Source organism: Acartia tonsa, chromosome 12 (genome assembly GCF_053477335.1).
Source record: "Acartia tonsa isolate MP-2025a chromosome 12, ASM5347733v1, whole genome shotgun sequence".
NCBI classification, from domain to species: Eukaryota; Metazoa; Arthropoda; class Copepoda; order Calanoida; family Acartiidae; genus Acartia; species Acartia tonsa.
This window is the reverse complement of record NC_137271.1, coordinates 34,245,120-34,264,455: the sequence shown is the minus strand read 5'-3', so window position 1 is coordinate 34,264,455 and position 19,336 is coordinate 34,245,120. Positions and strand designations below refer to the sequence as shown.

At 33.0% G+C, this 19,336-nt stretch overlaps 3 protein-coding genes across 5 annotated transcripts; 1 reads left to right on the top strand and 2 right to left on the bottom strand.

The window, feature by feature from the left end:
- Positions 1 to 986: 986 nt before the first annotated feature.
- LOC145334294 (uncharacterized) lies at positions 987 to 4,660 on the top strand. The gene is made up of 3 exons (XM_080179688.1): positions 987 to 1,435; positions 3,076 to 3,253; positions 3,458 to 4,660. The coding sequence occupies exons 1-3, from the start codon at positions 1,358 to 1,360 to the stop codon at positions 3,505 to 3,507; spliced, it is 306 nt and encodes a 101-aa protein (XP_080035814.1). The 5' UTR covers positions 987 to 1,357; the 3' UTR covers positions 3,508 to 4,660.
- Positions 4,661 to 6,155: 1,495 nt separating this feature from the next.
- Positions 6,156 to 10,223, bottom strand: LOC145333071 (uncharacterized). Of its 3 annotated transcripts, none has more exons than XM_080178217.1 (4): positions 7,851 to 10,223; positions 7,409 to 7,575; positions 6,869 to 7,039; positions 6,156 to 6,509 (listed from the first exon to the last, which is right to left on the bottom strand). In XM_080178217.1, exons 1-4 carry the CDS (start codon positions 8,391 to 8,393, stop codon positions 6,302 to 6,304), a joined length of 1,089 nt encoding a protein of 362 aa, XP_080034343.1. In that variant the 5' UTR covers positions 8,394 to 10,223; the 3' UTR covers positions 6,156 to 6,301. The 3 variants fall into 3 exon arrangements, with proteins under 3 accessions (XP_080034343.1, XP_080034344.1, XP_080034342.1); XM_080178218.1 differs by having other exon boundaries at positions 6,156 to 6,506; XM_080178216.1 differs by having other exon boundaries at positions 6,156 to 7,039.
- A 401-nt stretch (positions 10,224 to 10,624) lies between these two features.
- LOC145333073 (uncharacterized) lies at positions 10,625 to 14,462 on the bottom strand. Its single transcript, XM_080178219.1, has 5 exons — positions 12,848 to 14,462; positions 12,498 to 12,626; positions 12,106 to 12,299; positions 11,676 to 11,852; positions 10,625 to 11,318 (listed from the first exon to the last, which is right to left on the bottom strand). The coding sequence occupies exons 1-5, from the start codon at positions 13,239 to 13,241 to the stop codon at positions 11,001 to 11,003; spliced, it is 1,212 nt and encodes a 403-aa protein (XP_080034345.1). The 5' UTR covers positions 13,242 to 14,462; the 3' UTR covers positions 10,625 to 11,000.
- Between the last annotated feature and the right edge of the window lie 4,874 nt (positions 14,463 to 19,336).

The following is a 19,336-nucleotide window of genomic DNA, read 5'->3' as shown; positions in this document are numbered from 1 at the left end:
ATTTCTTATAGACCTTCCCTGGATATAAGAGAAGCGTCATTCATTGCAAAGAAAAACCAAGTAAAATATTAGTCTATTTTCGGGTTTTGGGATTTTACAAATTTTTTTTTAAAGATTGTAAAAAGAAGATGCGGGAACTAGGTGCTTGTAGAAATGCAACTCACTCATTCAAAAAGAAGAAAAAAAAACAAGGATGATTATGTACATAAGTTGCGACTGAATTTGAAAGTGGTCAATTGAACGCAATTATAGCTGCGCAAGTCTATAATGTAATTTTTTGCCCAAACATGGATTTTGAAAGCAATATAGATCCATTGAAAGGGAATTTGGTTTAGAGTTGCTCTAGTTCAAATTACTTTTATTTCTACATCGAACTGACGCACTTTCTAACTTTGACGCAAATCTAGAAAAATCCAAATAATATTCTTCATATGCAATTTTCACATTTTGACTTTATAGATAATTAGTAATATTCGCGCTATTTCATAAGGATAAAAATTTCTAGTTTTAAAAATTTAGTTTTTAAAGAACTTTAAGACTAGAAAATTGCGACAAAGGCATTTTTTAGGACAAATGTGCACTAATTCTAATGACAAAAGTCCAGTCCCAATGTTCAGAGATTAGCAAATTGTCCGTCTACCTTTGAGTTGAATGTTAGTGTCATAGACAACAAAATTTACGCATTGCATAGATTTTCACACGCGGTAATTATTTCATTTCTATAAAAAATTTAATTTTGAAAAATTAAAAAGAGTAAGTTCATTTGTTTTACGGCTTTTTGATAAATTTAAATGTGCTTTCAAGAAATTAAAGTTTTCTTGAAAGCAATTATTTTTCATAAAATAGCAAAAACAAAATAATTTTTTTATGAACACAAAATAGACCCGAAAACTGTGAAAAATTGATTCATGCATTTTTTCTGACAAAAATTTATTATTTTTGGTGAAAACATTGTTTAATTTCTAATATTTTAAATACTTCATCTCTGCCATGTATGTCTAGAAGTAAAAGTCTAAAACCCAAACCTCCGTATTGCCGGGTAGTCTAGAAACCCTCTATTTTTGACAAGAAAATACATTTCTTCGATTTTTTATTCTTTTAAGTGATGCTTTATATGCCTAAAAATGCATATTAATTTTAAAAAGGGTACTTTTATTGAGTAAAACATGCAAAAAAGGCCCCTAAAAGTTGATGCCGAATCTGACCAATAGGAGGCGAGCTGAAGCCGGGCCTCGGACCAATCACATCCCACTTCAACATTACTAAGCCCGCCATTCTCAAACTCTCAAGTTGGTCGTAAAGGCTTTAGCCAGCAATATTTCTAAGTTAATAACAACTTAATATCCACACCAAAATCATGTCTGAGACCGAAGCTAAGACCGACGTTGCTGAGGCCACCGCCGAAGAGCTGAAGGCCCAGAAGAGACCCGCCGAGGTAAGATCTTAGTTGTTATTTGATGTAGATTCATCTTTATTAAGTATTTTTTTCATATTTTTCTGTAAGTACGCAATGACAATGTGTAATTTGCATATAAAACGTTTACTTATAACCCCTTTATTAACATTTATTCATAATTATTTGAATTTTCTTTAAATATATGCAAAAATTTGCTATTTCATTTTGTATATATACACCAAAATATAAATGAATGTTTATTAGTATGTACAGCTATTTGTTGCTTCTAAAACGTTCTCTATTTATTTTGTATTATATTGTAAGCGTAGCTACTCTATAGTTTTGTTATTTTCATTATTCCTGATGCTTTAAAAGCCGGCGAATTGCTTTTGTTGTAAATTGATTTGGGGAGAGGGGGGGGGGTTGCCTTGGCTAGCTTAAATGCCTTTTCTTTTATTATTATTATTTGATTTTTAAAGGTATATATGTTTAGCTTGCTACACTTTTTTATTATACTCAAATTAGGTAAAAAATCTTTTAGAATGAAGGTTTCAAGATTTACAAGTTTATCACACCCGTAGGACTTTCCCCTCCTTGTTTAACCATTATTATTTTTTTATTTTGCTATTTTTATATTTATAATTTTATTTGAATCATGTTTTGTTTGTACGCATGGGAAATAGGTATAAAAGCAAAGCTTGTTAGGAAAGGTGGTGTATTTTAGGGGGGTGGGGTGGGGGTGACTGTTTAAATGAGGGGGTTGTTAGGGGGGGGGGGGATTTAAGATTTAACCGGTGTTTATAGTTGTAGTGCGTACCATTGGTTTCTACACTTTTCACGAGGTTGCACAGGGTAGTGGGGGGGTTTGGGGTGTCCCCATTATATCGCCAAAATTACGCATGATTAATTTTGGTTACCAGATGAAGTCTTCTTATTGTTTTTGATAAAGAAAAAAAATAGCCATTGGTCTGAATCAACTGTGGGATGTTTATGGTCCTGGGATGGTTTCAGGCTGTTTTTATACTTCCTCCCCGCCCTTTTTATATCGGCCATATTATATGCTAGGTGCCCAGCCGTTAGTATTTTATTTGAAAATACGACTTTTCTTGTAAAACTTCTTTAAATTTGAAATTTCTGTATGAACACTTGTACGTGACGTCAGGCGTATAAAGTAGAAATGCTTGCTTCCTATTGGTTCAATTAAATAAATACCGCTTTTAGTTAAATTTTTGTATTATTTACATATAAATATTAGATATTGAAATATTTTTTTTATATTAACGATTATTTACAGTAGTCTGCTCTTAAATTAATATTTAATGTATATTTACTACAGTTTAATACCAGCTTTCTATTTCAAACACATTTTACCCCGACGACGACATTTATACCTGGCATTGCAATCTCGCGTGGGTAGAAATATGTATTTCTATTTTCCGCCCGACAAGTTTCCTTCTCTATAGTCATGGATTTAGGGATAGGTCATTACACTGAAAACCTAATTTTATTTACAAGCTGCGGATTAGTAATCAAAGTTAAGTAGGTATACAAAGTCAATTTATTACTAAGAATGATTTGTCTTATCCCTTTATCCCTGCAATTATTGCACAAAAGCTTGTTTTACCGTTGGAAAATAAAGAGACTCTGTAATTTTTATTAATTAATCCTGTTCAATTTAGGATGGTGAGGTTGACCCCAAGAAGCAGAAGACCTCCAACGGCGACCACGCCGAGGACGAGGGAGATGAGGGCGAAGAGGAGGGAGAGGATGAGGAGGACCTGGAGGGAGAGGAGGATGAGGAAGACCTAGAAGGAGAGGAGGGAGAAGATGAGGAAGGAGAAGAGGGAGAGGATGAAGGTAAAAATTTATTATTTTATAAATTCGCGAATGTTTTGAAGAAAAATCTGGCAAATTTTTATAATATTGGTCTAAATGATTGATTAGCTTCGCCTTCTCTTGTCAAATTTTCCCTTTCTCAATCTTGTCCGTATTTAAACAAATGTCACATAAGGTATAAATAAATTAGTATAAAAGTAAATAACACAAACTTATTAATTTCAGATGAAGGAGAGGGCGAGGATGAGGAAGGAGAAGAGGAGGAGGGAGAGTAAATCCCCCCCACCCAACACACACCTCACCACACATACAGTATCGGAACTTTCCCCAATGTATTAATGCGTCCCTCTCTTCCCGTTCCAACACCCCCCATTACAATCTCCAAACATCCATATTTCCCCCTTTTGAATACTCAACTCTCCATAATATATTCCTGAACCCCCCTTCCTTTCATATATTTATTATAGACATGATAAAAAGAGACAATTTGTGAAATAAAATGTGAAATGTATCGGCCCCGGCTTCCGAGACTCGAACCCCTTAACACACACACACACACAATTATCCGTAGCGTGGAATTTTAACCCTTTGAGGACGAGAGGATTATAGAGAAAACTGAAACCCTGTGTAAAGCTGCGAGCTTGGTACTAAGTCCTATGCATAATCAAGAGGGATGATGGCCATGGAGTTGCTTGTTCCTGATATTCTGGATCCAAGAATCCCTGTCCAACGTTCCGCCCAGAGCATTGGCCCGCTATGGATAACAAAAATCCTCTCTCAACCCTGTATCATCCCATCAACATGGCGCTGGTTCGAATCCCGGAAGCCCTGCAAAAAATCCTGATTATTTTACATGTGTGATCACAACGTACACTTTGCGTGTACGATAAAAGTACAACTGAAATACAGAAGGATGAGGTTGTACGGTGTCGCTATTATAAATATCAACTTCAAGATCTCTAAAACTTCAAGAGGAAAAGAAACTTTTTTAGCGAGAGCTGTGAAATCAATTACGCGGAGAAATTTTGTGTTTATAAACAATGTCTCCAAGTAGATATAGTATACAAAGATACCTTTTTTTTCTTAAATATTAAAGATTATTAAATGATAACGACCAAAACATATTTTTCTTTGCAATATTAAAACTATTGTTCTTATTAATTGTAATAATTGAAATGAAAAACCCCTGTTGAAAAATATGAGTACCTGTCAAGCAAGGCGTTAAAACAATATTTTTAATTCTTTAAAAAAAAACAATGTGCAAAAACGGTCAGGGGCGCTTTTTATTTGATAATAGCTACGCCCCGGTGAAGAATTCTTATTGAACCATCTCTTTTTGAAAATTAAGTGTCAAATATTAATTGATAAAATAATGATAAATAATACGAAAACAGCATTTTTGTTCTAAATAAACGAAAATCTACACAATTTCTTTGTTGATTATGATGTATGTATTAATATGTAGCAAAGCTACTCTGTAATTTTTATGTTCGTATGTATATGTTTGAATTTCGTCATGACTTCGATGAGAGAAATTCGGCCTCTGAATTTATTGATTTATTCAGCTTTCCTTCCATTTTATATTAGTCCTTGACATACTAATATAACATAAACCGTTAATACGTATTCTAGTACGTTATTGGTACTAGAAATAACCAGTTTTCTGGTTTAGTTGCTTTCTAGAGCAATCCAGTTTGTATATTCAATGCGTACATTTCTCCGCTATTTTAAAGAGATTCATTATGTTTATGTAATCTTGGGTGTGTTTGTTTTGCGTATTTCCGTACGTTAAGAACGTTTATGTAAGATCATAGGCCTGATAATAGTGGCAAATTTCTATCCCACCTACATCATGAATATGATCCACTTGAGAGAGATGGAAACGCGCGAAAATGTTGTCGGGAACCGGTTTTTCGTGAGGAAGCCACGGCATGGCTGAGATAGCAAATAGTTTCCCGCATGAAGGCGTGGAAAGGGAATGGGGTAAAAATAAAGCCAGACACTACTAAGCGCATTTGGTGTTCTTTCACTTCAGCAAAAATTATCAATCGCTAGAAAAGCAAGAATTTTAAAGAGTATGGCATACAATGCAGCGATTCAAATTACTTACGCGACTTCAATTAGATATTCTTAAATTAGGAACACGCTATTTCTTAAGAGTAACTATGTTGTGGTTATGCGAAAACACCGTCTACTTATAGTACCTAGTTCAAATAAAATGAATATATAGCAAAAGAAAAGCAACATAGCAACTCATCTAAATAGCCTTCCCTTTGCGTTGTTTTGGAGAAAGTCTCGATCCCTCCTCCCCCCTTAAATGTTTAAAAGCAAGGCTTTTCTTAATTTAGAGTATACATCCGACGTTGCTTTTTTATTACAACATATCGTTTGTTACGTTTATTATGTTTTACATTTTGCTATTGTGATCAAATTTTTCCATTTTACATGATGAAACAATACGCTTAATATTTTCATATTTCAATTACAAGAACGATATGGCATAACAGAGCTCATACTTTTTCCATTAAAAGTAAAGTTTCAGAATGTGCATATTTAGCATTTCTAGATGATACTTGTGACTTGTATATTTTGTAACTTCATGTTATTCCATTAAAAACGTCTTATTTCGTTTCCTTATGCTACAATTAATATTTTTTATCGATCGATATTCCATAAATCACTAGAGAATCCGTCGAAAAATAAGCTAAAAGAGTTTTAATATTGGGAAAATTCGAAGAATTCGATAAGTATTTAGGAACCAATCGAAATGAAACGAAGAAATTCGCGAGAATAATCGGATAAATAAAACCAGTTCGAAATCGAAAAATTTTATGGTAGGTAGTTATTAAAAAATTCTTTTTTCTTAAAAAAGAAAACATTTTAAATAATCTGAAAAAATACTGAGAAAAGAACTAATATGCAATTTAAAAATTTCTGTTTTATTTAAGCATTTTTTTAAAAATTGAAAAGCATAAATAAAAATAATACAAATGCATAATAACTTAGTTCGGCAGAGTTACTATGAAGGTTTGAGAAGACTCGATGGCTAGAAGATCTTCGCCGTTGGCTCTAACCTCCGGAACGTCTTGAGGGAGGGGATAGCCATCGTTGTTGAGAGGGCATCCTTGGGGGTCTAGATAGCCCGAAGCTAACAAAATCTGGAAGATAAGAGCGCGGTTCAGAGGTGCTGAATGGGCTGAGGACCAAGAGGGAGTCGTCCGTGAAGCGATGGAATTGGAGGCTTGGTCTGTAAGGGCTGCTAAAGACCTGGGGACTGCTGTACTCGAGGATTTTAGCATAATCTTGGAGAAAATCTCAATAAGCGTTGTATCATCAATAGCTCGATAATGTTGAGCTGTAGCTATGGAGCGCCATCTGCCTAAGACTCGGATATGATCATCGCTCATACCTAATCTAAAGGCAGATGACACTCCTAAGCTTTTAGCAGATTTAGATGTAATTTTATGCTTAAGTCCTAAGTTACTATAAATTAAGTTTACGTCCTTCATTAAGGTGGAAGCTGAAATTGCGTAACGTCCATCCGCGACTAGGATTCTAAAAAATATAATTACCGATAAAATTTGTGACAACTTAAAAAAGAAAAAATGTATGAATGTATTATGCTTAAAAACTCGCCTAGAAGATTTCGAAGTGGTACCATTCCCTGTACGGGGCAGCAGATAGCTCGTATCCAGACAGGAAGTATCTGATGAATACAACCGGAGCCTATTGTAATACAGGACCAACAATGAATAAAGACAATATTCTGATCCATTGAAGATCACGTAACTGGTGGAGCCCTCAAATCTAGAAAAATAATGTTTATGTTTTTGTGTAAAAAACGACGATATTCTAAATGAAATGCAGAGTTGAAGAATGTATAATAAATTTGAAAAAAGATTTTCTGGAATTTTCTGTAACAATTTTACGGTAGAAGAAATAGGTATTGGTTAAGAAATTATTTGTAATTATAAACATTTTAAACTAAGATATTGAAAACTTGAAAGAATTTGTAATAAGATAATTAGAAATTATTTTGCATTTATAATGTAATTTCTAATGTAATATTAAGTAAAAAATAGATAGAAAAGAATGTCGTATGATATTTGAAGAAATTCTGGAAAAAAAATTTTTGGGAAAGAATTGAAGAAAGATTTTCTTGTTAAAAATAAGTACCTAGGGTCAGTCTTAGAAGATCTGAAGGTTACGCTCATGGCTGGCGTATCTCCTAGTGTGGTAACTGCTAGATCACAGGCTCTTAATCTTAACAGGTCAGATATGCGCGCACACAAGCTGTACTGAAGGTGCTGAGCCACGATTGCTCGGAGGGTCACAATTGGAATCTTAAGAAAACAAAGTTTCTATTAGAAAAATAATATTAAAGGAAAATACAAAAGCGTAGAAAACTCCATGTCTTAAAATAGTTGGCCCAAAAAACTATTTTCGAAATTTAAGAAATAAGATTTCTATTAGAGATCAATGTGAATATTAGAAAAACGTAAAAAACTCCTTAATATTAAATGTAGTTTGGTCCGACAACTTAAAAATAGCTAAGTAATAAGTATGAATCGAAATTTATTCGAAAAAAGGATTTATTGATTCATATGAAACAAATTACCTGATCTGGATTCTTTAGAAAAGGTGTCACGTGCTTATCGATGGCCAAAGTCAGGTACTTTATGGGCAGTTTAGGCGCTTTCTTGGTCAAAGGCTGTTCTGCAGAGGCTCTTCTCGTGATTCCCTGATACATTCTTTCAATTTGGGGGGTCCAAGGGGATTTCATATCTAAAGCACTGGCTAAAAAATCTATCGCGCCTGCCAAACCGACTACGGCGGATTTTTTAGCTGCGGAATCCTCTAAGTATTCAATGTAGGCGGCTAAATCCTTTTTTGAAAAATTTAACAGAGATTTATTTCTGTTTTCGCAAAATATTTCAAAACGGCGTAATGTACGATTGTGGAGTAGCTGCGTGGACTTAGTTCTAGAAGACGCTGTCAATTTTATATGGCGTTTCCTTTTTTCGGAAAGGTTGTATTTCTCTAAAACTGACGGAAAATACAGAGGGCCTCTTTTTTCTAGAGGTCTATTGTCTTTAAAGGTTTGTAACTGAGCATTAAACTTATGGTAATTTACAGTGGAATGTTTGAAAGACGTTCTCATTGTAAAGATGCTGAAAAAATTTTGTACAATTCATTAAAAAACATATTGATTAAAAATGTGGTAAAGGAATGGCATAGTCTTTACCGGTATGAATCAATAAAGCGAGAGTTTTAAACGTCTTATGACCGTTGAAAAGATTATTTGGCGTAGAAGCAATGTAGTAAGGATCCCAGAGCAGAAAATTTTTTACAAAAGAATTAAAATAAGATCCTTTAACAATACAATTCCAGAAAGGGTATGTCGGCCATAAGGGCAAAACTACCACTGCTGTTATATCCTCATATAATTTTAATTTATTAAAAACACGAGAAAGGAGAGAAATCGGGGGGTGGATGTAGTAGCATTCTGAACTGGTCAGGGAAACTGTGAAAAAATCAATATCAAAACAATTTAGTTGGGGGAAGGGGGAGATGAATTTCTCTACTTTACAATTCTTAGATGTTGCGAAACAGTCAATTGAAATTTTGATAGAAAAATAATTTTGAAGAAATTGAAAATCATTAGAACTAATCCCAAATTCATTAGAGGATTTAAAAAGCTTAGAGCCTAAATCTGCTAAAGTAATGAGTGAACTGTCTCGGGGCATCCATTTAGGTATAATACGGATTGCGTATTGGAATTCTAGAATTTTTAATTGAATTAATAATTTTTGAATAACTAAATTACGGCTTCCAATACGCAAAAAAGAGTAAAGGCACATGCTATCTGTTATCCAAATAACCAGCTGTCCTTTAAGGGTGGCGAAATAATTGCTATAATGTTCAAAAGCTTTAACTATACTTAAAAGTTCTCTATGGCCTGAAGATAATTCAGCCTCTTGTGGAGTAAATAAATAATCAGAGATAATCTTACAGTCTCCAGCTTTGAATGAAAAGGCTGAGTGGTCAGAAGCGTCTGACACAAAAATATTACAATGTTTATTTAAATCATTAGGATCAATGTTGTCAATTAAGAAAGATGTTTGATGGGGGGAAAAAACTTCTATTGTTTTGGATTCAGTACGAATTGGTTGCCCGTTTAAAGAAACAAAATGTTCTTTACAGAGGGACAGCTCTTGAAACATATCTGCATTGACAAACAAAGCTCCTTTCCAGCCATACTGTGAGGTGTAAACACCAAGGGCATGATTAGAGTTTCTAGCCACGACGCGAATAAAATCTCCATGACTAAAATATGCATGACATAATTTGCCTAAAAAGGAGGCTAACATAGTAACATCTACAGGATCGTTAGAATCAAAAGCAGCTAAAATTTTGTCAAGAAGAAATAAAACTTTCTGAATTTTAACAATGGGCAAAGAAATTATCATTTTACTACTATCAAGAATAAAACCTAAATATTGTATACGACGAACAGGTTCTAGTTGACATTTAGAAAGTTGAAAATGCCAACCTGCACATAGTAAAACTGATAGGACAAAGTGAGTACTAAGAAGACATTTAAAATAATTTACTTCGACAGTCAGGCCGTCATCAATATAGACACTCACGTCTATATTGTGACGGTGACAAAAATGTTTAACTGGGCGTATCAAGGCATCAACTAGAAATACGGCTGAGGCAACCCCGAAGGGAAGCCTTAAATATTTGTAAAAAGAATAGGAATTATCAGCATTTTTATAACAAAAACCAAAAAGTTCAGTAACGGCAGGATGTAGATGTACTTGATGGTACATGCCCCGCAAATCCCAAGATGTAAAAAATACATCCTGAGAAATGCGAGGCAGCACTGTCTTAATATCATTTAAAGAGACGTTCTCTGGCTGGAGAAGTAGATTAATGTGGCGGGATAAGTCGATGCACAATCTAAAAGCAGGAAATATTTCGAAAAAAAAATTTAAAAATGGGGTGAAAAATGAAAGAATTTTTTTGAAAAAATTGAATTTGAACAAAAAAATATTTGAGAGGTAGGGAAAATAATTGAAAACGAAAAGAATATTATATAAAAAGGGGGTAGAAAAAGAAAAGGGGAATCAAAAAAAAAAAAAAATTGAAAAAGAAATTTAGGATAATATTTATGTGTCGAAAAATTTCCTGAGTTTAGTTGTGTTAGTTAAACTACATGTTCTGCTAGCTACCGTAAGAGGTGAACAACAATAAGGCTGATGATCGATTTTAGCAATAATACCTTTGTCTAGCAAAGATTGAATCTCTTGACGAACAAAATCTGGATTGCGGACAGCGCTATTGTTGTTCTTCTCGAAATACGGAGACACTGGAGATGTAAAAACTTAAAAAAGATAGATTATGGAGAATAATTGTAAAAAGAAGACAAAATTTTTTTGGAACAATTTCATATAAGAAATAAAATGTGAAAAGAATTATTCTCAATAATCTACCTGGTTGATATCCAAAGGTAAGTGTTTGCAAAACAAAAGATGGTGCATGGAGAATATTTTTATAGAAATTTATTGCTGTAAGTGAATGAATAGAATAAGCTGGCGAATAACTAGATAAAAAATCCGATTGAATATCATATAAACGTTTATAATGGTCATAATCTTCTGTGAAACAAAAATTTTTCAGAGAAGCGATATGAAAATTTGGAATGTCGGAGGTAGGTATCTGTAGATTTAAATCTTGAATAGCGTAAAGCGGGGTAGAATCATTATTTAGGGTTGGCGGAAGGACAGTCTTCGACTTTATGACCTTCGCCGTTACATCCGTGACAGCGAAGAGATCCTCGACCTCGTCCTCGAGATCCTCTACCCCTAGGGTTTGAGCCTCCATTTGAGTTAAACCGGCCGTTAGAGAAGCCGCCACGTGCTCCTCTGCTATAGTCCCCTCGAAAGTCAGGCAGGGAATCCGAGATACGTTGCTGCTGGGTGGTGAGGTAGCGTCTGTTACCTGCTAACGCCACCCGGTTGGCGTGGCCGATGTTTTTCGAAAAAGCCAGTTCGATATACCCGATGGAGCTTTCAGCTATCTAGATAAAAATGAAAAATTTTTAAAATTTGGAATGAAATATGTTAATCTCTAGCTCAATGAAAAGAAATGTGTCGTAGGAAATATCTTTCCTGAAACTTAAATGAACTGAAAAATAATGCAAATGTCACAGAATAATCTTATAAACCTTTTTTCTGTGGTGCGGAAGCTAATAAAACTGGTGTTAATCAAATGTTTGCACGTCTTCTTTAAAAAGCAAATTTGAAAAAATAAATTTCATAAATAAGAAACGATTCCTATTGATCAGATCTGTACGTAAAAATAAGAAAAACTAAAAAATGGCATAGGTTTAGTTATTATAAAATGAAAAAGAAGAAAAAATTTATGAATTTCTTGCCTTTATTGCTTGATAGCAGGCTTGCAGCGACTGCTGTAGGTCATATAACAAGTTCTTGGGGGCTTTCAGCGCTACAAGACGCTTCGCAGCATCCTCGACATAATTCTTCGAACGGCAGGTGTCTCTTAAGACACATTTTAAAAATGTGAAAGAGACGTCATTCTTTTCATCCAAAGACTTAATAGAAAAAACTATTGTGAGATTTCCAAGAAAAGAATTTCAAATTTGAAAAAAGATAAACAAAAAATTAATATTTGAGATAGCAAAAAATACTCAAATGTGGAAAAGAGAAAAATTTTTAAAGGAATGTAGAAAAAGAAAATGCCCTTAACCCAAGATAACTGCCCTTTTTTTGTTGAAAATGGACTAAATAACCCCTACATATATTAAAAAATATATGTTTGATCAAAAAAAAATGTTTTTTTCTTACGTTTAAATGTTCGAAGAGGCGTTCCCGTTCGGCATGTATGTCTGCTGTCGTCATGCCAATCCAAGCAGGTGGGTCTGACAATATTTCAGCTGCTCGCCGGAGGCGACGTCTAGCTTTTCGGCCGCCTACTAGTTGGCTGCTACTGTCAGAATCGGAAGAGTGCTTCTTGCTCTTCTTCTTTTTCTTCTTCTTTCCTAAAGAAAGAATGTATGAAGACATAATAATCCGAAGAATAACGTCAAATATTCAGTCGGTGTTCATAAAACAAGAAATTTATCTTTCAAATGAGTTGAACCAAAATAAATTTCTGTAAATAATATCATAAAAGGTTTTCAAAAAGTTCATAAATGGGAGAAAGAAAGGATTTTCTTAAAATGTATTTAAAAAAGTACCTTTTCTTTTCCTTTTAGGTTCATCTGATTCCGAAGAACTCGACGATGAAGAGAAGGAACTGGAAGAAGAGGAACTGCTAGAGTAGCGTTTCTTCTTTTTTGACTTCTTGCGTTTAGGGGAAAAATCATCTAAAAAATATAAAAAAGATTTAAAAAAAAATAAAGTGGAAAAAGGTTTTTGGCTGTAAAAAAGGAAAGAATAAAAAAGAGGGGGGGGAAAAAAAAATTTTAAAATTTGAAAAAGAAAAATTGTTTGTAAGGGTAAAAAACTGCTAAGAAGACAAAATTCATATGAACTTCAATTTCTCAATCATTGAATCAAATTCATGAGTACTAAGTATAAATTTCACCTGAAGACACTGAAGCATGTCTGACAGGCATCTTAACTTTCTCAGATTCAATGTGTGGAGCTGCTGACACTGAAGGTCGCGCTGGAGCTGCAGACTCTTGAAGTCGCGCTGTCATTTTTGGAGGCTGGTTAATTTGTGGCACAAAACCTATCCCTGGCAAATATGAGCCCGCTGGGGGAAGGTTATTTAACCCCAATGGATCTTTCGGATCCTGGGGAATAATCGTTTGTGCGACCGATGACGGACCTGGAGCTACTACCGACGAGGGAGCTGAGGTATTGACTGGAGCCGAATAGGATCTAGACAAATTTGTGGTAGGAACCACTGTGGATGCGGGGGGGGGGGAATTATCCTCATCTGAGGAGTTGTGCGAATGTCCTGTAGGAACAGGCATTTTTAGGTCTGAAGAGGAAATTTAAATTTAAAGGAAAAATTTAACATAAATTGTTAAATTAAAAAACATTCACGAAAAAATTCATGCAAAAGAAGAACAAATAAAAACATGCTTTAATTTTTAACAATCAATATTATGCAAGAAAAGAAATCTAAAGAGGAAAAAAAATTTGAATTTAATTCAAGAAAAATAGTGTTTGAACATTAAATGAAAGAAAATAAGAATTTTTTGGATAAGAAAGAAAAAGAAAAAATTTAGTAATTTAAATCAATCAAGAAGTGACAAGGTGTCGCGACATTCTGCTTCAAAATCTTTAAAAGACTGGCCAAAATTATCATAAACAGATTTTGCGGATAAAAAACTGTCATCTAAAGTATGGTTAATTTCTTCTAATTGATCTTTATAACGAGATGCACGATTAATCAACTCTGTGACTACTAAATGTTTATCAGTTTTACTTTGATAAACTACAAAATAATGCCGGTTTAAGCCTAAAATCTGCTTATAGGCAACGATGTTTTGAGCATGGAATGACTTAACATTCCTGAGTTTATAGTACTCGAATGGTGTCATGTTACAAAAGATTTAAAAAACGTTGATCTGAAAAAAATGTTATAGACATGAATAGTTAAGTATGTCAAATTAGAAAAAACAATATTAATATAAAAATACAGGAATTAGAAAAGCAGAATAGTAAAAAATTTCTAATAATGAATAAAGGGTTAGGGAGGGTGGGTGAAAACGTATTAAAAAGCGATGTAAGAGAGAGTACTAGCTCTATCGGTGGAATGAAAACGAATGAGAATATAAAAAACGTTTTGTATTAAAGTAAGTTTTAGGAGATTTCAACTCGTGTGCCGGCAGGCTATAAAAACGTGTGACGCGCAAATTTTCGAGAATGCTCCGTGATGTAATTTCAGCAATCGATCAATAAAATAATATCAATATTCCTCTTAAATTCAACAAAAAATGGCCATTTTGTAACTTCATGTTATTCCATTAAAAACGTCTTATTTCGTTTCCTTATGCTACAATTAATATTTTTTATCGATCGATATTCCATAAATCACTAGAGAATCCGTCGAAAAATAAGCTAAAAGAGTTTTAATATTGGGAAAATTCGAAGAATTCGATAAGTATTTAGGAACCAATCTCCATTTACTATTTAAATTCTCTTGAATAATCCCCAAATGCAAATAAAATCCCCAACTGAAAATAGTAAATGAAATAATACGTTGAAAAAAACATATATAATACACTAAAAAACTAAAACTTACTGTTGAAAACGTATTAAAAAGCGATGTAAGAGAGAGTACTAGCTCTATCGGTGGAATGAAAACGAATGAGAATATAAAAAACGTTTTGTATTAAAGTAAGTTTTAGGAGATTTCAACTCGTGTGCCGGCAGGCTATAAAAACGTGTGACGCGCAAATTTTCGAGAATGCTCCGTGATGTAATTTCAGCAATCGATCAATAAAATAATATCAATATTCCTCTTAAATTCAACAAAAAATGGCCATAATTAAAAAAAACTTATTTTTGATTTGTCGAGCTTCGCTTGTATTTGCGGTGCCTTCCTTGTTTTATATAGTATACCTCGTGTAGGCAACGTGGAGCAATGTGCATTGGGGGGGGGGGGGGGGGTGGACATGGAGAGAAATTTTGCTAGCTTGAGCGCAGCTACTCCTAAACTCTTGTCCCAGTCTGTTAAATCAAGCTTTATTTTGTTCTAAGTAGTACAGCTATATACACATTTGAATATGATAGGATGTCTCTTCATTAAGATCACGTAAAACGAATATATTTAAATTCAGAAAGCTTTTTTTGCGATTTTTTATATATTTTTATTTTATTAGTGGGGAGGGGGGGGTCGAGGGGATATTTTATTATCAGATGCAACATCCCTCCCAAAACAAAGATTCTTTGTATTTCATAAAATTTTACTATATACCCACGAGGTCTACACGAAGATTGCACAATGTTTTGACATTAGAAAAAACGTGGAAAGGACATTTATAGTAGCATAGCATCTCTATAATTATAAGTAAGACTGTCTGTCTGTCTGTCTTTTCTAATTTCTTTTCATTTTCTCTTTTTAAATGGACGCCTAAATCTTTACCCAATCTCTTCCCTTTATAGTATAAAGCCCCTTGAAGTTAGGAGAGCAGTCGCTAGTATATGACGTGTAAATGATAAAGTTGGCCATTTAAAAAGTATTAGAGCTTTATTAACTTCAAAATGTAATACAATTGAAATCAGAAGCGCACCCAGAGATTCGTGAAGGAGTGCATGTGCCTCTGATGGATATATGTATACATATATTTTTTAGGGGTTGCTGCGCTTCTAGTGGGCATAAACATCCTGTTTATATTATTGAATTAATGATTAGCATATAGGCTTAAAGGGCGAATATAGTTTCAATATGATATGAGCTTATATGAAAGGTGCCATTACATACTTTTAAAATATCTATGTTAAATTTAAAAAATCAAAAAAATCCTTAAGTAGATTTTGCAATTTTTGCTTTTACTTCAACATATGATAAATGAGAAAGTCAACAAAATCGTTTATTTTACCCCTTTACAAGACTTTTTTTGACTAGTTTTCTTAAGTTTAATTGATTATTACATTGGCATGCATCTTAATTGACAATTAAAGTGTTTATTTTTTTTATATTATATACTATTTTATTGATTTTTTAAAAAGCATAAAATAATTTGCGTCAATTTGCGTCCAGAGTAATTACTAGGGTAAATAATACGTTTTAAAGTTTTTTTTTCTGTATAAAGATCAATGATTAATTCTTGATGATATAATTACCCTAGTACGCATTTTTCAACACACACACACAAACGCACCGATCGCCAGATTTTCTCCAGAAAAAAATATAAGAAAAAAAACACTATTCACCTATTATTTTTGTCCTCTTTAAATTAATTATAACAATTACCATATAATTTTCATACTTACATGAAATAAAATTTCTCCTGTAAAGGTTTTTTTTTAAAAATAAAATTCATATACTTTACACTTTGTTGGGGAATATTGTCAAGGAAGAAACAATCCACAATACAAAAAAATCGATTGATAACTGGTTTCCACTTTTATTACGACTATCATTTAACGAAAGCTTTTTAATTCAACCTTAAACCGAAGCCTTGTGTGATGCTAGGGTGTTTGGAGTTCTTAGGGAACCACACTTATTACATAAATTTATCCTGAGAATGTTCAGGTTTCAAGCTATTACAGACTTATACATTTGGATATGTCAATATCTTAAAGTTACTTATAATCTATGGAATTGCACGGTTTTTTTGAGCCCATATTATATTCAACCTATATTCGCCCTTTAACATCTGCGTATAGATTAGAGCATTCTTTATCAGGTTAATAAAACAAGGATGACAATATGCATAAGTAGCAAAGCACAAAAAATCACGGAATTGACAAACGGACAAAAAGAGCTTTAGAGAAAAAGAGAGAATATCACGAAAATAAGGTTATATAATAAATATATCTTGAATCATAACCGACAGAAAGACGGACAAACCAATGTATAGATTATATGCGCATATGTCATGGAAATCTTCACTAAAATTTCCAGCTGTCTACCTTCAATAGCAGTTTAGAAATAGTTATTTCTCGTATCGTATTATAGACGGCTTTCCGCGGATATAGAATGTACAATTATAAGATTAAAGCTAGTTTTTTTAGCTCCGAGGTGCCGGAGGCACCGGCTAAAAAAACTGGTTTTAATCTTATGATTGTACATTTCTATATTCGTAGAAAACTGGATATAATACGATGCTAGACATAGTTTTTTCGTATTTATGAGAACCGGTTCCTATCCACCGGATTCGAATGAATACGAGAAATAACATTACACCATAGCGCTAGGGACTGTTGACTGACAACAAGGATGACAATATCCATTGGTATGATAAGTAATGAGAAACAATTACTATAACGACGCATTTGGCAGACACACATACAAGGTGTGTTGTAGAATAGATTTTAATCGATCAGCAGAACCTCTACCATAAAATTCAGCCATCTATATTTAATAAGAGCTGAGAAAATACCTATAACAACCAGAAGTTTGTTAACCGAAGTATTAAAGATATACTGACGGACCAAGAAAGTTACAAGAGTAGATGCTCATTCGTCAGCGAAATTATTGAAATAAAATTATTCATCTATCTCTAAAAACAGCTAAGAAAATGTTTTAAATTCAATGTGTTTCACCCTAGCATGACTTAAAGACAGACGGACGTAGAGAGTTGTATAATGGATGCTTCTTGCTACGTGGAATCTACACACAAGAATTATAGCCGTATATCATCCTATTATATAAAGTAGTAAGCGTTTTTTGTCTGTCCCGAAGGATCTTGCTAACAGCTAAACCGATATTGTTCTCCTTTACAGTGAAGCTTCTTATAAGTCCTGGGAAGGTTTTAAACTATTTTTGGGGAGGGTGTCTTTACCCCCTCCCCCCCTCCTAATTTTTTTTAACTATTTTGAAACTCAAATTTAAAATGGGATGAGGTCGAATTTTCCCCCTCTTACCTTAAGTGCCCCTAGAGGCTTCTAGAGGGTGTAGCTGCTAGTATATATATATAGCAGCCGAGTAAATCAAATATTTGTGTTACGGACTGACAGTCAAATTGAGTTACAGAGAAGATTCTATACTAACAATATAGTAAATCCGTAATTCAGAATATTTTCTTTCTTCTATATTAAAAACATAAATGTTTGTTTGTCCATTAGACTGATATATTTTGATTTTGTCATCCTATTAAATTCCAAAAGATCGCGAAGTTCTTTATTTTAGGGAAGATTGAATTTGACTCTACGGATGAATTTAGACTATTTTTCTACCTCCTTTTCGAAGTAACTAGTTTAAAGAAGGTGTATCAACTATTTTTTTTATAGCTAGCCGGTTCTTTTAGTAAGTAGTAGATGTAAAATTTTTCATAGAATTCAGATATGCAATCGGTTTTTTTTGTAGACCTCTTATTTTTTAAGTAATTTAAGTTTAAAAAAAAAAAAATTAAGTCGATTTTAAGGTACTAAAATGCAAAAAAAAAAAGAAAGAAAATGGTCATTATGAACAAAAATAGTAAGATCTTTAATTTGACACCTTACTTTTTCAATTCTGTCAGGTAATTATTGAAAAAATCGATTTTTTTAAACCCACGAGAATAAAAACTTTGAACTTAATTTTATTATTTCACAAATAAAAAAATATGGGTTCATATATACCATTAGAATCAGAAAAATATTACGAATCCATTGTAAGCAAAATTGAAAAAAAAAGTTTACAATATAGTATATAAACTACAATAAAAGGAATTATATGAAAATATCATATTATGTTGTACAGGCAACGTCTTAATTCTTCAATTGAGTATAAAAATGGGAAGGGGGTAAAGAGGGGGTAAAGAGGGGGTAAAAAAGGGAAGACAATAGTGTTGTCTGAACAAAAAAAATAATTGGCCATTTCTGTAATTTTTTAATTTTTTAATTTTTTTCAATTTTGCTTACAATGGATTCGTAATATTTTTCTGATTCTAATGGTATATATGAACCCATGTTTTTTATGTCTGTTTGAGAAAATATTTAGGTCTAAAGTTTTTATTATACCGAGGTTAAAAAAATAGATTTTTTCAATAATTACTCAACAGAATTTTAAAAGTAAGGTGTCAAATTAAAGATCTTACTATTTTTGTTCTTACTGACCATTTTCTTCTTTTATTTTGTTGCGTTTTAGTACCTTAAAACCGACTTAATTATTTTTTTTAAAAACTTAAATTACTTTAAAAATAAGAGGTCTACAAAAAAACCGATTGCATATCTGAATTCTATGAAAAATTTTACATCTACTACTTACTAAAAGAACCGGCTAGCTATAAAAAAAAAAGTTGATACAACTTCTTTAAAAAAAATGTCTTTCTGTCCGTCTATATAATTGAATCAATAATTAAAAGAGATTTAAACATCTGCACTAAGATTAAACTTTAAAGGGACACACATAAGTGATCATTAAATATTATTATTACTTGGATGTTGCACCAGATTTTCATGTAATCTGATA

Excerpts from the sequence above, each read along its gene's own strand:
- LOC145334294 (XM_080179688.1), top strand. The coding sequence starts at position 1,358 with ATGTCTGAGACCGAAGCTAAGACCGACGTTGCTGAGGCCACCGCCGAA. Across the intron at positions 1,436-3,075 it reads CCCAGAAGAGACCCGCCGAG|GATGGTGAGGTTGACCCCAA; the intron begins GTAAGATCTTAG and ends TGTTCAATTTAG. Across the intron at positions 3,254-3,457 it reads AGAAGAGGGAGAGGATGAAG|ATGAAGGAGAGGGCGAGGAT; the intron begins GTAAAAATTTAT and ends TATTAATTTCAG.
- LOC145333071 (XM_080178216.1), bottom strand. The coding sequence starts at position 8,393 with ATGAGAACGTCTTTCAAACATTCCACTGTAAATTACCATAAGTTTAAT. Across the intron at positions 7,576-7,850 it reads TTCTAAAGAATCCAGATCAG|ATTCCAATTGTGACCCTCCG; the intron begins GTAATTTGTTTC and ends TGTTTTCTTAAG. Across the intron at positions 7,040-7,408 it reads TCTTCTAAGACTGACCCTAG|ATTTGAGGGCTCCACCAGTT; the intron begins GTACTTATTTTT and ends TTATTTTTCTAG.
- LOC145333073 (XM_080178219.1), bottom strand. The coding sequence starts at position 13,241 with ATGCCTGTTCCTACAGGACATTCGCACAACTCCTCAGATGAGGATAAT. Across the intron at positions 12,627-12,847 it reads ACATGCTTCAGTGTCTTCAG|ATGATTTTTCCCCTAAACGC; the intron begins GTGAAATTTATA and ends TATATTTTTTAG. Across the intron at positions 11,853-12,105 it reads GCCTCTTCGAACATTTAAAC|TCTTTGGATGAAAAGAATGA; the intron begins GTAAGAAAAAAA and ends TTTTCTATTAAG.